The sequence below is a fragment of the Trichoderma ghanense genome (assembly GCF_004382785.1).
Source record: "Trichoderma ghanense strain CCMA-1212 chromosome Unknown scaffold_3, whole genome shotgun sequence".
NCBI classification, from domain to species: domain Eukaryota; kingdom Fungi; phylum Ascomycota; class Sordariomycetes; order Hypocreales; family Hypocreaceae; genus Trichoderma; species Trichoderma ghanense.
This window is the reverse complement of record NW_027395666.1, coordinates 152,303-165,959: the sequence shown is the minus strand read 5'-3', so window position 1 is coordinate 165,959 and position 13,657 is coordinate 152,303. Positions and strand designations below refer to the sequence as shown.

Sequence of the window (13,657 nt, the reverse complement as noted above, 5' to 3'; positions counted from 1 at the left end):
TGAAGTCCCAAGGGGTGATCGAGGTACATGCGTCACAGTAAGCCCTGCAAGCAGCAGCTTTACCTTGCAAATTGCCTTTGCCGATGAAGTAATCGCAGTCATGCGGGCATGCCGCATTCGCAATTCATCGCCGTCCTTTTGTCATCGTCATCTTCTTATTCCAAATCAAAACACGGAAGACGCTGGAAGAACAACCAGAAAGAAACATCCTCTTACCCTCCCTTCCAAATCCCAAACAAAGAAAAAAAAAAAAAAAACCTGAATAGTAAACATGATACAAACAAGTTCTATCGAATCTCGGCATCGCCACGCCCTCAACTCACAAAAAACACTCATCAATCTAACCCTGTCTCAAAAGTCGTTCAAGTAGGGCGCTGCTGCCATTCATCCGAGCAATGGCCGCTGGCGCAATAACCGAACGACTTCCGAACCGCCGCCCTGCAACCACCAAATTGCTCTTTTCTTTTTTGCTCAGCTCCCGTGTTAGCGTCCGCGTAACCTCTTTGCTAGTAGCACTCCGTGCATGGAGCCCCTTCTCCATAATGGACTCCCTATTAGACGAGAGCTCCTCGAAGAGCTCTTTATTTAGATCTTGTTGAACCCTTATTAGGTGGCACTGGTACATGTCCTGCATGAGTCCACAATCATCCGATCGTCTTACCTTTCCAGTCCGATAAAGCGACTCCCCTTCCGTCTTGTTCCGTAGGATATGGGCACATATATTCAGGGATGCCTGCTCGTCGACACCTGAATCCCAGCTAGATGGAGCCTCCCAATCTTTCTGCTCTTATCGTCGTGACCTACTCCACTGGTGCTGATGTCGACTCTTCTTCCTATCGAAACTCCGGAATACGATCTTCCTCCTATCGAAACTCCGGGATACGACCTTCCTCCTTGTCGAGCCAGACCATCCTCATCTCACTCATCCGAGACATCCCCAACAGGCATCGACCGATACAGGCACTCAAGGACACGCACAACTTGCACCATGGCTTGGCAGAATTATAATTGCTTCTTCTTTGTTTGTCTTTCCTCCTCTACTATTCCTGCACCCGTACATGCTATAAACAAGCAACAAAAGGCCCTGACCGCCGCTTCATTCTCGAGCCCCCTGCTCAGAGGTCGTGCCACCCAAAAACAGATAATACAAGGAATCCATGCCATCCAGTCTTACGACTCTGTCACCGTTTAGATACCCAGGGTGAACTCGACGCCAACGTCAATATCGCGAGCTATTGTACACAAAAAAAAAACCGTCAGCAAGTTCGTTCTCTTCTCTCCCCTTCATTTTTCGTCATGTAACTCCGCCGTAAACTTACCCAGCTTGACAACCTTGGACAGCTGCACGGCCTTCTCGGCGGCGCTCTGCAGGTCATCAATGGAAAAGATCTTGAGACCAGACTCGTTGATGATCTGGTGGGCAAGCTCGACGTTGGTACCCTGCAGACGGGCAATGATGGGGATCTTGAGGTTGAGGGCCTCGACGGTGCGGATCAGGCCGGTGGCGATGGCGTCGCAGCGCACGATGCCGCCAAAGATGTTGACGAAGATGGCGCTGACCTTGGGGTCGCTGGTGATGAGCTCAAAGGCCTCGCGGATGGCGGCGGGCGTGGCGCCACCGCCGACGTCGAGGAAGTTGGCGGGCTGGCCGCCGTTGAGCTTGATGATGTCCATGGTGGCCATGGCCAGGCCGGCGCCGTTGACGAGGCAGCCAATGTCGCCGTCCAGCTTGATGAAGTTGAGGTTGGACTTGGCGGCGCGGACCTCGTCGGGGTCCTCCTGGGTGGTGTCGCGCCACTCAAAGATCTCCTTCTGGCGGAACTCGGCGTTGTCGTCAAAGCCAAACTTGGCGTCCATGCAGAGCACCTGGTGGTCCGACGTCTCGGACAGGGGGTTGATCTCGATCTGGGTGGCGTCGCGCTCGACAAAGATCTTGTAGAGCTTCTGGATGGTGTCCTTGGCGTCCTCGATGCACTGCTCGCTGAAGCCCAGGCCGGTGGCGATGCCGCGGGCAACGTCGTCGGTCACGCCCTTGTTGATGTCGATGTAGGTCGTAGTAATGGCATCGGGCTGCTCCTTGGCAACCGTCTCAATGTCCATGCCGCCCTGGGACGACGAGACGATGACGGGGCCCTGCGAGGCGCGGTCCATCAGGATGGCCAGGTAGAACTCGCGGCGAGCAAACTTGCGCTCGCAGATGTAGACGGCGCTGCACAGACGGCCGCCCGCGCCCGTCTGCTTGGTGATGAGCTTGTGGCCAATCATCTGCTGGGCAAACATCTCGGCCTCGTGGGGAGAGTAGATGACACGGACGCCGCCCTTGAGCCCGTTGTCAAAGGTTCCCTTTCCTCGGCCACCGGCCAGGACCTGGGCCTTGATGACCAGGTCGCCGGTTCCAATCTCCTGGGCGACCTTCTTGGCCTCGGCAGCCGTCTTGGCCACGGCGCCCTTGGGAACGCCAACGCCATACTATTGCCGTGTGAGAATGAGAAAGAGGTCAGGATGCCGAGTCAGCCGGACGGGCTGGCAGGATGAGGTGATTGTTACCTTTCTCAGGAGGTCGGCGGACAGGTACTCGTGGATGCTGAGGGCTCTTCGCTGCTGGGCGGCGCCAGGCAGTCTAACGGAGGGAGTGGCGCGCTGTGACACGTGGGAAGAAGCTCAAAGTTAGAAACGCCTTGTTCTGCGATGGGTTTCGACCCCTCCTTGGTTCGCCTTATCTGGATCGAGGGGCTGTAGACAGAAGAGCAACTTTTGCGACGTTTTCCGTACCTTGGCGGCGCTGAGGGCCGACGCCGCCGCGCGGCTACGGCCGATGCTGAACATTGTGATTTGGGGGGGGTGTTGGCAGCTGCCGGACTGAGTGGAGAGAAGAAAAAAGACGAGAGGAGGAGAGGCGGCGAGGAGGCGAGAGGAAGGCCGGTTGCAGACTCTCGACGATTTTTTTTGGGCGGTTTGATGCTCACAAGCTCTCAATGCGGAAACCGATTTCCTGGCTGGCTGGTTCGGCCTAAGCTGCGATGGGGGGGCCCGAGTTTCGCCGACTGGCTGCGGAACATCATTGGTCCGGGGGAGGGACAGCTGCCGAAGAGCCCTGTAAAGCCTGTCAAGCGCTGCTGTCAGAGGGAGATTGAGTATCGGGGTGCATGAGAGTACTTTACTCTGCCATGTTAACAGGAGCGGAAATCTGTGTATCTCAGCGGATACCGGTACATGTGCGCATTGGCATCGTGTCTGGATGCTCAGAGCCAATGGCAGGCCGTGTGGGGGGCCATGCTTGACCTTGCTCCGAATGACAATACCAACAATACCAGGTAGCCAGGACTCGGGAGCGCGAGTCCATCCAGCTTCTATTCTGTTACTTGTGACATATTAGGAGTAGTGGCCAGGTGTTCAATCACGATTGATAAGAGCTCGGATCTGTTGATAAATACCTATCGTGTCGTCTCACATCCTCGCAGAATCTACACTCTCTTATCTAAGGTAGATCTCGCAGTCAACCAGCAGATTCAGCTGATGCACGGATAGCATCACCCAAGGTAACATGGATACCAGCATCTCACGCCCATCACGCACCATCTTCTACCCATCATGCGGCTCATCCCTTCCATCACACCTACAAGCGCAGAATCCGTCAGCTATATCGATGGATGTGTTACAAGCCCATCCCAATAATCTCTGCCCCCACCAATCACCAACACTTCGTACCTCAAACTCCGTCCCGTACCTTGATAGCCCACCCTCCCATACGGTCCATTTGCGCTGTGCTCGTAAGCCAGCCATTCGCAATCGAGCCTCACCCCAAATTCCTCGATCCTCAACTTGGTACAAAAAGCACTAGCCTGGCCTCCAGCCCAACGATCTACCGCCTCTCCTTTTCCAGCACATGTATTATCCCCATCATCTCCTCCCATGACTTGGTACATACTAACCTCCCTGGTCGTATTTCCCCGTATCACGTCTCGCCGTTTCTTCTGCTCCGAGCTGAACAGGGGCATCTGGCATTCCGCTCGCCTTTTCGCGATGATCCTCACATACGTGCTAAATCCTTGCTTTTCAGCTCGGCAAGTAGCGTGCCAGATGCATGCAGCATCTCGTTCCGTCGGCCTATCGCGTGAGAGCCAGACGTTCATGCGAGGCTCTCCCCAGAAAATTACATGCGCTTGTGTACATGGAGATGCAAGGTAAGGTAGATCTCCCCGGTCTCAAAGGGACAGGAGTAGTATATGAAAGCAGCCGAGCTCCCAATCTTCCTTTTCTCTGGAAGAAAGTATAATTACAAATTGGCAGCAGCAATTCTTTGTTGGATGCATGTCTTGTGATTCTCTTTTTGCTGGTATGCGGCTACTCCAAGCCCCGACTTGTTTGCTTGCTGCTGCCCTCGTTATCCAAATATCCGCATCTCGAGCTTGGGTCAACGGCTCGTGAATCAGAGCAACGGCAGTTGATCCAACATCATAGCTTTCGATCTCATGGTCATTGCTCCCCATCAACCGTCCTATGATGCCCGTTTAGGGTCGAGGTCGTGCCTTTCTAGCCCACTCCCGGCTGCCTATACATACCTGGACCTACCTGGATGCCATCTCCTTCTCACCGAGTGTACATGTACCTTTGCCGCTATTGACATTCTTCCAGAAGTCGCTTGACTGCTTCATCGTTTCTCTTTCTCACCCATCCTGGTCGTTGCCGGTTTGCCTTCGGCATGTGGTTTCCCAGTCTGTACCCGTCAAGTTACACCCTAATAGCGGGCATCAGCCTTGTGTTCATCCTCACCCTCCTAGTAAAACTCCGTCATACTGCTTCAGATGTCAAGATCAAGAGACTTGGCGGTGTTCGAGCGCCCGTTTTGGCTGGCAATCTGCTGTCAGGTACAGTCTCTCTCTCTCCAGTATCATCCAATTGAGTCAATGGCTCATCATCATCATCATCACAGCCTCCAAGCTATACTACGAGATTGGCAAGAATCAGTACAACAACCAGCTCGTCGACTGGTGCACAAAGCAGCTAGACAACCTCCCAGCCGGAAAGCGAACCTTTGCGGAGTTCAGCCTCACGGGCTCCAAACGAGTCCTCATCACCCGAGACCCAGAGCAGATCAAGGCCATCCTCGCCACCAACTTCTCCAGCTTCGGCCATGGGCCCATGTGGCATAAGCTGTGGCGTCCCTTTCTCGGGGACGGCATCTTTGGCGTCGACGGGCAGCTCTGGCACGACAGCCGCAGCATGATCCGGCCCATGTTCGCCAGGGACAGGCTGCGGAATCTCGCCATCTTTGACGACTGCACCGGCAAGCTGCTGCGCAAGATTCCCTCTGCGGGAGCCACCGTCGAGCTGAAGGATCTGTTCTACCGCTGGGCGTTGGACACGACGACGGAGTTTCTGCTGGGAGAGAATGTCAACAGCTTGGACTTGTGAGGCATCTTTGTTTTCTTTGCTCGTCCGCTCAAGTTGTTTGTTTGCTGACGGCTGGTGTTTTTCAGTCCGGATAACGATGTTTGCAACGCGATGCATGTTGCACAGCGGATACAAATGTACATCTTCGTCCTCAAGTCAGTATCACTATCCACCCGTCCAGCCATTACTTCAACCATCAGTGACACAAACAAAGGGCTAATGCATTGTCTCAAGCCCAATTGCACCGTTGATCCCCAAACGCGACTACCACCGAGCCATCGGGAGAATCGAGGACTTCATCGAGCCCGCCATTGCACGAGCCGTAGCCATCCCCCAGGCGCAACTCGAAGAGCTCTCCAAATCAGACATGGAGTTTTCGTTTCTGCATAGCATCGCCCGCTACACGACGGATCCCAAAGTAATCCGAGATCAAATCATGTCCGTGCTTCTCGCCGGCAGAGACACCACGGCGGCGACTCTCTCGTGGGCAATGTACGAGCTGTCCCACTATCCCGAGGTCTGGGCAAAGCTGCGCAGCGAGGTGCTCGCCGCACTGGGGGATCAGGGAACGCCAACGTACGAGACGCTCAAGGACCTCAAGTACGTCAAGAACACACTCAATGAGACGTTGCGGCTTCATCCAGCTGCTCCCCTCAACATGCGCCAGGCGCTCGAGACGACGACCATCCCCGGCCGGCCAGGCGAGGCAGACGTTGTCTTGCTCAAGGGAGACAGCGTGACGATTAACACGCTTGGGATGCACATGTGCGCAGAATTGTATCCGCCTACTTCCGAGACGTTTGCGGATCCCCGGATATTCAGCCCCGAGAGGTGGGAGAGCTGGACGCCGAAGCCCTGGACGTATCTTCCGTTCTCTGGCGGGCCGAGGATATGTGCCGGCCAGAACTTTGCATTGACCGAAATGGCGTTTTGTTGTGAGTCGAAGCTGCTGACGAATTACATGTACCATTACGCTCGTGCATCAACTGACTCTTGACTTTCGTAGTGGTGCGATTGGCTCAGCGGTTTGAGAGCATCGAGTATCGCGGCGATTGGGCGGCCCAGAGGCTGCAGGCAGACATAATCGGAACGCCCGCCCTGGGGATCCCCATGGCGTTGTACGAGCCTGGCGAGAAGGCAGATGCAGCATTCAAAACTGGTGTTCATTAGAAGCTGGTTACCAGCCTTGGGTTTTACACCTGTATATATCCGCTTCAGCAAACCAACCAAACCGAATAACGAACAGACCGAATAACGCCGCGTGAACCATTCATCCTCCCACCACCTTTCCCAACAAGCAGAATCATCTCCCCCATCACCTCCAATTACAAGCAAGTATCCTCACTCAAACCCAGACCACACCGTCCCCAGCACCCTCCCCCTATCATCAACCCTCACCCCCTCCGCCCTCAAGAGGCTCCTCTTCTCCGTAATCGTAATCCCCTCCCCGTCCCTCGGCCAGGCGCCCTTGAACCCGCCCAGCGCGCCCCCCGTCGCCACGACGCGATGGCACGGCACGTCGGGCGCAAACGGGTTCCTCCGCAGCGCGTTGCCCACGGCTCGCGGCGAGGTGCCCAGGTGCGCGGACAGGAGGCCGTACGTCGTGACGCGGCCGCGCGGGATCTGGCAGAGGGCGGCCCAGACGCGCTTCTCGAAGGGGGTGCGCTTGCTTTGGGCGATGCGGAGCAGCTGGGGGTGCATGTCGGCGGGGATTGTGCTGTGGGGAGAAGAAGAAGAAGAAGAAGAAGAAGAAGGGTTCGCTTTGGTGATGGGGGTTGTGGTTGTGGTTGTCTTTTGGGAGGCTTTGGGTTTCTGGATTCCGGAGGTTGATGATGGTTTTCTTGTTCTTGTGGTGGTTGTTGTGCGCTTTGGTTTGGGGATCGTGGGCGCCATTTGTTGGAGTTTGTGAGTGGTGTGGCGTTGGGTTGTCTCGAGTGATGTTGAGTGATGTTGACTACCTAAGGATGGATGGTTGTAGAAGGTTGTAAGTTGTAAGCGTAGGTCGTGGCGTGTGTGTAGCTGAGGATTTGTATGAGGTAGAAATCTTTGGGTAGCTCTTGCAGTGCCACTTCAACAAATGTCGAGAGCCAAGATGCAGAAACTATGAGGTTATTTATATTAAGACTGTTTTAGTATGAGTACGGACGAGGTCGCATGTCTAGCAGCATTTATCGATACTTTACTTGACGCGCAACAAGTTCTTTGGAGTCGCGACATTGAAAGCAACACCAAAACGCCAAGTCACGTGGCGGCGATGCTCCAGAACCGTGAATGACATCGGCGGGCTTTGAAAGGGCGCAGTGCTTGTCATCATCCCAGTGCTCTGTCATCTGTGTGGAATCAAGTTGCTGTTGCGCTATATATGGCGCATGAGATTCATAATCAGGATGAGGCTCAACATAGAGTTCGTTGTCACATGAGTCGCGTAAATCTCACATCTGCTTGTTGACTCACTGCATCCCCCTTCAGTGTCATCAAGAGTGTAATTGACATGTATCTGAACAATGGCTGTATGCCTCTAACCTAACGCCGGTATCATGCCCCAATAGTGCTGTATCTCGCTTGTTCCGTGCCCCGTATCGTACTGAACCGGCACCGTTATAATGAACCCTTTGATGGGCGAGTCGGACAAGTGTCTCATCCACAGTCTTGGCCTCGCCCCTGTAGCTTCAAGTCTCTAGTCGTCACCATCGTACAATTCCTCCTTCCATAATCGCCTCGCATCTGCCTCGGAGGAAGGCAGACCGCAGCTCAATCATTACAACTTTCCAATTCTTCCTAGACCATGAATGATTCTCCGCAGCCACATTGTTCCTCTGCTACTTGTTAGCGACTGTATCAAGCGAACAGGGTCGATACCACCTACTGATGTTGGGATTCTTAAACACAAACTTCTGGCTCAGCTTATCCTCCGCCCAGTCCATCTCGCTGCCAATGATGCTGAAGAGCGCCTTGCTGTCAATCAGCACCTTGACGCCGTCCTGCTCCACCATTTCGTCAAAAGCACCCGGCTTGTCGACGTATTCCAGCTGGTACGCCAGCCCGCTGCAGCCGCGGTTCCGCACGCCGACCTTGATGAGCTTCGGGTCGGGCTGGTTGAGCAGCGAGCGCAGCTGTTCCACGGCCGCGGGCGTCAGCTTTATGGCAGCCTTGCGGGCGCGTAGCTTGGATCGGGGCCGCGCAGCAGGCTTGGCCGCTTGCGCATCCACCTCGCTGGCTTTGGCGTCTGTGGATTCCGAGGCGGCCGTTGAGGGCGGCACGGCCTGCACCTGTGGCGGAGCTGTGGGCTTGGGGGCGGCTTCGTGCTGCGGCGGCGGCCGCGTCTCGTGGACGCGGGGGAGGGCTTCTGGCTGGGCGGCGGACGGCTTGGAGATGTTGTCGCTCGGGGGCTCGGGGATCTTGGACGGCAGCGGATAGGAGTGGTAGGCGAACCCGGCGACTCTGGATGCGCACAGGTGGCGGAAGGACGAGGAGCTCATGCGCAGAGCGGCGCGGCTGGTGGCGAAGGAGACGTTCATCGTGTGTATCATAAGGATGCTGTCCTGACAAGCATGCTGCGGTTGCGCAAAGTATGAGAGGGTTTGGTTTGCTGGTTCGGAGGGCTCAAAGGTTGGAGGCGGAGAGAGGGTTAGTTGGATGCGGAAGTTTGGAAATCCGTTTCTCGGCTCAGCTTCAGGAACGATTATGACATGACATGATCTTTTTGCCGGCTGCTCACAGACTTCGGCCGAGCCAATCGGCGTCCGAGAATTAGTCAGTGGACGGAGGGAAGGTGGCGGAGTAGCCGTTTTGCGGGTTGCCGGAATTACTAAGCTCAGGACCATCAAGGTGGAAGCTGAGCGAGTAGGCACTGGGGATCAAACCGCGTACAAGGTACGAGTTCGCGAAGAAAGTCACATTTTCAAGTGCGTAAGTGGTATTTCTTTCTTTTCTGTGTAATTCGAGTACATATGTCATGCAAGCTCTGCTTGTCATGTCTGTAGCAAGTCTCATGCCCCGTGCTGGTATTGAGGAGTAGTAGTTGGGTTCCAACCAGCTCAGCTGTCTCAACTCTTTAATCAGCATGCATGTACCCATCAAAGCAGATGGCCGTGATCAATTCCAGGTTCCTAGATATGGTTTCAGGAGAATAGGCTGCAGTCCACAGGGTGAACCGGTAAGAGGTGCTGCCTGTCCACTACTGCCAGGTGCTGCAAGGCACCAAAAGGGGCATCTGCCGACGACTTGCATGAGCTAGAGGCCGGCTGAAAGACGACCACGACGACAAAGGAACAGAGACAAAGGCGCCTCAAAATTTACTGAGGTACGTTTACATAGACTGCGCTCTGTCAGAAGCGACAGACGAATGGATTAAGGAGGAATGACTGGAAGGATAGCTGAGATAGCAGTAATAACTGATAGTATATATGCATCATGTTACATGGATCAATATAGTGCATTGGCTACAATAGAATTTGGATATTCTACTACACTTGCTGATAACCCTACATTATGATTCTAACATGTATGCGTAAAGTCCTGCCTTGATCTTCTTTATCCATGATCAACAGGACTATGCAGCCACGTCAGTTACAGCTGCATCGGGCCCTCCTCAGGGATACGAAGCTCACGATGCACTGGACTCTTAGCACAGGCACTAATAGGCAGGGAATCCAATGCTTGCGCTTTTGAGTGCCTAACATGTACCGAGATGGCTGGTGAAGCTGAGTCCATCGTCTTCAAAGGTTGAATTACGACGCTGCCATGCATCTGCCCTGCAGCTGACGCTACCCTAGCCGGCATCTGAGCTCAGCTCATACAGCTCCCAATCACAGGCGAATTCGTCGTCTCTGCCTCCATATCAGCTCTTTGACTGCACGGCCGCTAGTCCCCTTCCATCTCGAGACCAGAGACAGTTGGCATACGAACGATGTCAAATGAAGTTTCACATGTAGGCCACAATCACAGGGTCCCAGTCGCGAGACATTGGCGATGCCTCCATGACAGTACAAGAATAAATACCTGCACGAAAGATCAAGGCTTGGAGGCAAGCATCTTCATGCTCAGTCGTGTCTATCAGATCCGATAGCCACTCATCACCATGGCCGTACGCAAAACACTTGCCTACGTCCTCGCGGCGGCAGCGATGGTCAATACTGCTTACGCTCATGCCATTGCTGCTCCCGCCGGCCAGCTGAATGCTCGCACTCATCCGTCTCCCACATGCGATCCAGGCCAGACGGTGACCCAGACGGCGACGACGACAGTCACCTCGTGGAAGGCCCTGCTGACCATTACCATTGGCGGAGGGACTCACACCGAGACGGTGACCTCGACGGACATCTGCACCGTCACCGCCACCGAGACAATCACAGAGTCCACAACTACCACGATAACAGTCTCTCCCACAGCCACGCCGCCCAGCTGCCCAACCCAGTGTCCGCCTCCCCCTTCATGCAACAACCTCGGCTTCGACTGGGCCTACTACAACAACTCGGCCCGCAACACCGACACGACGTACTCGTCCTTCCACCCAGACTCGTTCAAGAAGACGGCCCCCCTCTATGTCGGCACCACCTCGTACGTGGGCGGCCTCTACGGTCAGGGCTCCGCGGAGACGACGGGCCCCATCTACGACTCCAGCCGCAGCTTCGCCCTCGATTTCTTCGCCCTCAACCACCACGCCTACATCTACGCCTGCGAGGGCGGCACCTACACCGTCGACATCCCCTACGCCAACGACGGCGCCTACCTGTGGACCGGTGCAAAGGCGTACTCTGGCTGGACCGACGCCAACGCCGACGCAAAGGCCCTGTACAACCAGCCGGATCACGTCGCCGGTCGCGCGAGCTTCCGTTTTGATGTTGCTGCGGGGACGTACGTGCCCGTTCGCTTCTTTTACGGCCAGGCGCAGTATGGGGGTGGCTTTCAGTTTATTGTTACGGCGCCGAGCGGGCAGGTGATTGTGAGTGACCAGGAGACGTCTAGTCCGTATGCGGTGCGGCATTCGTGTGATGGGACGACGGCGCCTGCGTTTCCGGCGTTTGGGAAGGAGATTTGACCTGTGCCCAAACATTCGTGGAGGGCTCCATGTTACTCTGATAAAGATAAAGATGACCGGGAATACTACTAGTAGCTGGTTGAATGTGCGTTGAGTATATGGATCAGAGACCAGCGCTTTTTCCAAGTCCACCATGTCATGCCATCTATTTCCCAAATCACGCCAGGTCAATCAGGAGGATCATGCCCGCGGGATCCAATCATAGCAATCGAGAGACGTTGCCAAGTCCCAAAGGTGAAGCTCGATCACTTCTTTGCTGCTGATTTATCTACATTCGACGAGTAACTGTACTAGCCATGCTTGTCTGTTTATAGAGCAGTTGGACGGGAAATGCAGTTCTAAGCTTCCAAAGCGAAGAAGAGTGAGTGTAAAAACCTTGCTTTTTTTTCGGAAATGTATTTGCAAAGGCATTTGAGCATGCAGAAACCCACGAAAGTCACCCTCGGGCTGCGAAGCACCTACACTTCTCCGTGGTATGAGGTTCAATTGGCTACACCACTCTCAATAGAATCAACTTCTTGGACTTTTCTTTTTCGCCATCTTGATGTTTGTCTACAATCAGCCCTTATCAAAAAGTTCTGATTGGACTCGCTCGGTTCAGTTGTGGCGTTGAGCGTCTTCTGTTGCGTTGAAAGTCCGTATGTCTACAACACTCTGTGAAAAGACTCAAAGAAAGTTGCCATTCAAAGTCCCTGTTCTCTTTCTCTCTCCTATATTGTTTGTCATACTCGATTAGCCTTCTCGTGAGTCTTGAGGCGGCGGTGCATTTCGTTGATTCAAAAGATCTGGCTTGGGTTCATTCATATTGAAAGCATGTAGACTCATCACCGATTGCGTCGCTATTTGCAAACGATTGTCACAACTTCTACGGATCTAAATGAGGAATCAACTCAGACAGCTAAGGTAGTCAAGCTTTCTTCCAAAATACACAGTACTTGCATATAAAACACCGTTCATCATACTTGTCGAAGGGAACATCGTCACAGGGTAGGTACTATCTGGACATGAACATGTGTCTCCCGACCCAGCAACCGACTGCATCTCTGCATATCCGCGAACTCTTCCACCTAATACTGATAAACGCACTGTGCTCAGGATTTCTCACCTACCTTACCCTCAAATTCGAAATTATTGTCAAAATCAATCACTTTCGGAAGGTACGAGACACATTGGCTGTGTTGCAGTTACGCGTACCCAGCTGACTAACACACACGCGTCCGACTTACACCAAGACTTCAGTCTGGCAAACATTGTCTCCAGCTTCATTCATGTAAACAACCCTTCAACAAACATCAAAAAAGGCACTTTGGCCGAGTGTCAAGGGCTCTCGTACTCTTGAATTCCAGGGCGTCTCTGTATTAGAACAAGGCATTTTGATAGGAAGGCACGAGACACAATGGCAATGTTGACAGGTACGTACCCAGCTTACTAACACCACAACATCCGACTTACACGCCAACTTCACATGGCCTCCAGCTTCATCTATGCAATCAACAGTCCATTAAACATCAAAAAAAAAAAAAAAGGCACTTTGGCCGAGTATGATTGAATCTCATCCTCCTTCAAGGCATTTTCGTATCAGACCAAGGTATTCTCGATAGGAAGGCGCGAGACACATCAGCTGTGTGACAGGTACGTACCCAGCTGACCAACACCACGCATCCGACTTACACCAGGTTCACAGTCGGGCAAACATCGCCTCCCGCTTCAAGAAGCAACTTTCAACCCCATCAAACATCAAAAAAGGCACTTTGGCCGAGTGGTCTAAGGCGCCGTGTTCAGGAATAGCTCGCACTGTCCGAGCAGTCCCTCTTCGCGGTCTAGAAATAGGCGAGGGTTCGAATCCCTCAGGTGTCATTTTTTTTTCACCCCTGGTCTCTGATCTCTCCCGGAGCGGACCGAGTTCCTTTTTTGACATCTTGGCGCGGGCCCCCTTGTTCCTGTAATTATCGCGTTTACTTGTGCTCTTTTGCTCGTGGACGACCTTTGCGACAAAGCAAGGATGTTGATGGTTGATCGGCGTCACTTAATCACACTTTCCCTCTTCGGACAAGTATGATCCTTTTACTACGCAGGTTTTCTCATTTCGATGACCCCTTCCGGCAGTCTGTCTTCTTCGCTTTTTATTCAACTGTGAAGCATTGTCCCCTCTCCCTCACTCTTCCTGTCTCACGCACATACACACACAACACAACACACACAACTAGTAAGCCGCAACATATT

General features: G+C 53.6%; 5 protein-coding genes across 5 annotated transcripts; 2 read left to right on the top strand and 3 right to left on the bottom strand.

Annotated features, from left to right (window-relative positions):
* Positions 1-1,188: 1,188 nt before the first annotated feature.
* Positions 1,189-3,169, bottom strand: CCMA1212_003357 (uncharacterized protein; the record flags this gene model as incomplete). Its single annotated transcript, XM_073700707.1, has 5 exons — positions 1,189-1,232; positions 1,320-2,469; positions 2,548-2,640; positions 2,773-2,851; positions 3,162-3,169. 5 exons carry the CDS (start codon positions 3,167-3,169, stop codon positions 1,189-1,191), a joined length of 1,374 nt encoding a protein of 457 aa, XP_073560034.1.
* Positions 3,170-4,702: 1,533 nt separating this feature from the next.
* Positions 4,703-6,564, top strand: CCMA1212_003356 (uncharacterized protein; the record flags this gene model as incomplete). The annotated part of the gene is made up of 5 exons (XM_073700706.1): positions 4,703-4,868; positions 4,934-5,411; positions 5,481-5,549; positions 5,629-6,329; positions 6,401-6,564. The coding sequence occupies 5 exons, from the start codon at positions 4,703-4,705 to the stop codon at positions 6,562-6,564; spliced, it is 1,578 nt and encodes a 525-aa protein (XP_073560035.1).
* Positions 6,565-6,735: 171 nt separating this feature from the next.
* CCMA1212_003355 (Methylated-DNA-protein-cysteine methyltransferase) lies at positions 6,736-7,095 on the bottom strand (the record flags this gene model as incomplete). Its single annotated transcript, XM_073700705.1, has 1 exon — positions 6,736-7,095. One exon carries the CDS (start codon positions 7,093-7,095, stop codon positions 6,736-6,738), a length of 360 nt encoding a protein of 119 aa, XP_073560032.1.
* Positions 7,096-8,172: 1,077 nt separating this feature from the next.
* Positions 8,173-8,912, bottom strand: CCMA1212_003354 (Iron-sulfur assembly protein 1; the record flags this gene model as incomplete). Its single annotated transcript, XM_073700704.1, has 2 exons — positions 8,173-8,210; positions 8,261-8,912. 2 exons carry the CDS (start codon positions 8,910-8,912, stop codon positions 8,173-8,175), a joined length of 690 nt encoding a protein of 229 aa, XP_073560033.1.
* Positions 8,913-10,474: 1,562 nt separating this feature from the next.
* CCMA1212_003353 (uncharacterized protein) lies at positions 10,475-11,434 on the top strand (the record flags this gene model as incomplete). The annotated part of the gene is made up of 1 exon (XM_073700703.1): positions 10,475-11,434. The coding sequence occupies one exon, from the start codon at positions 10,475-10,477 to the stop codon at positions 11,432-11,434; it is 960 nt and encodes a 319-aa protein (XP_073560031.1).
* Positions 11,435-13,657: the final 2,223 nt, after the last annotated feature.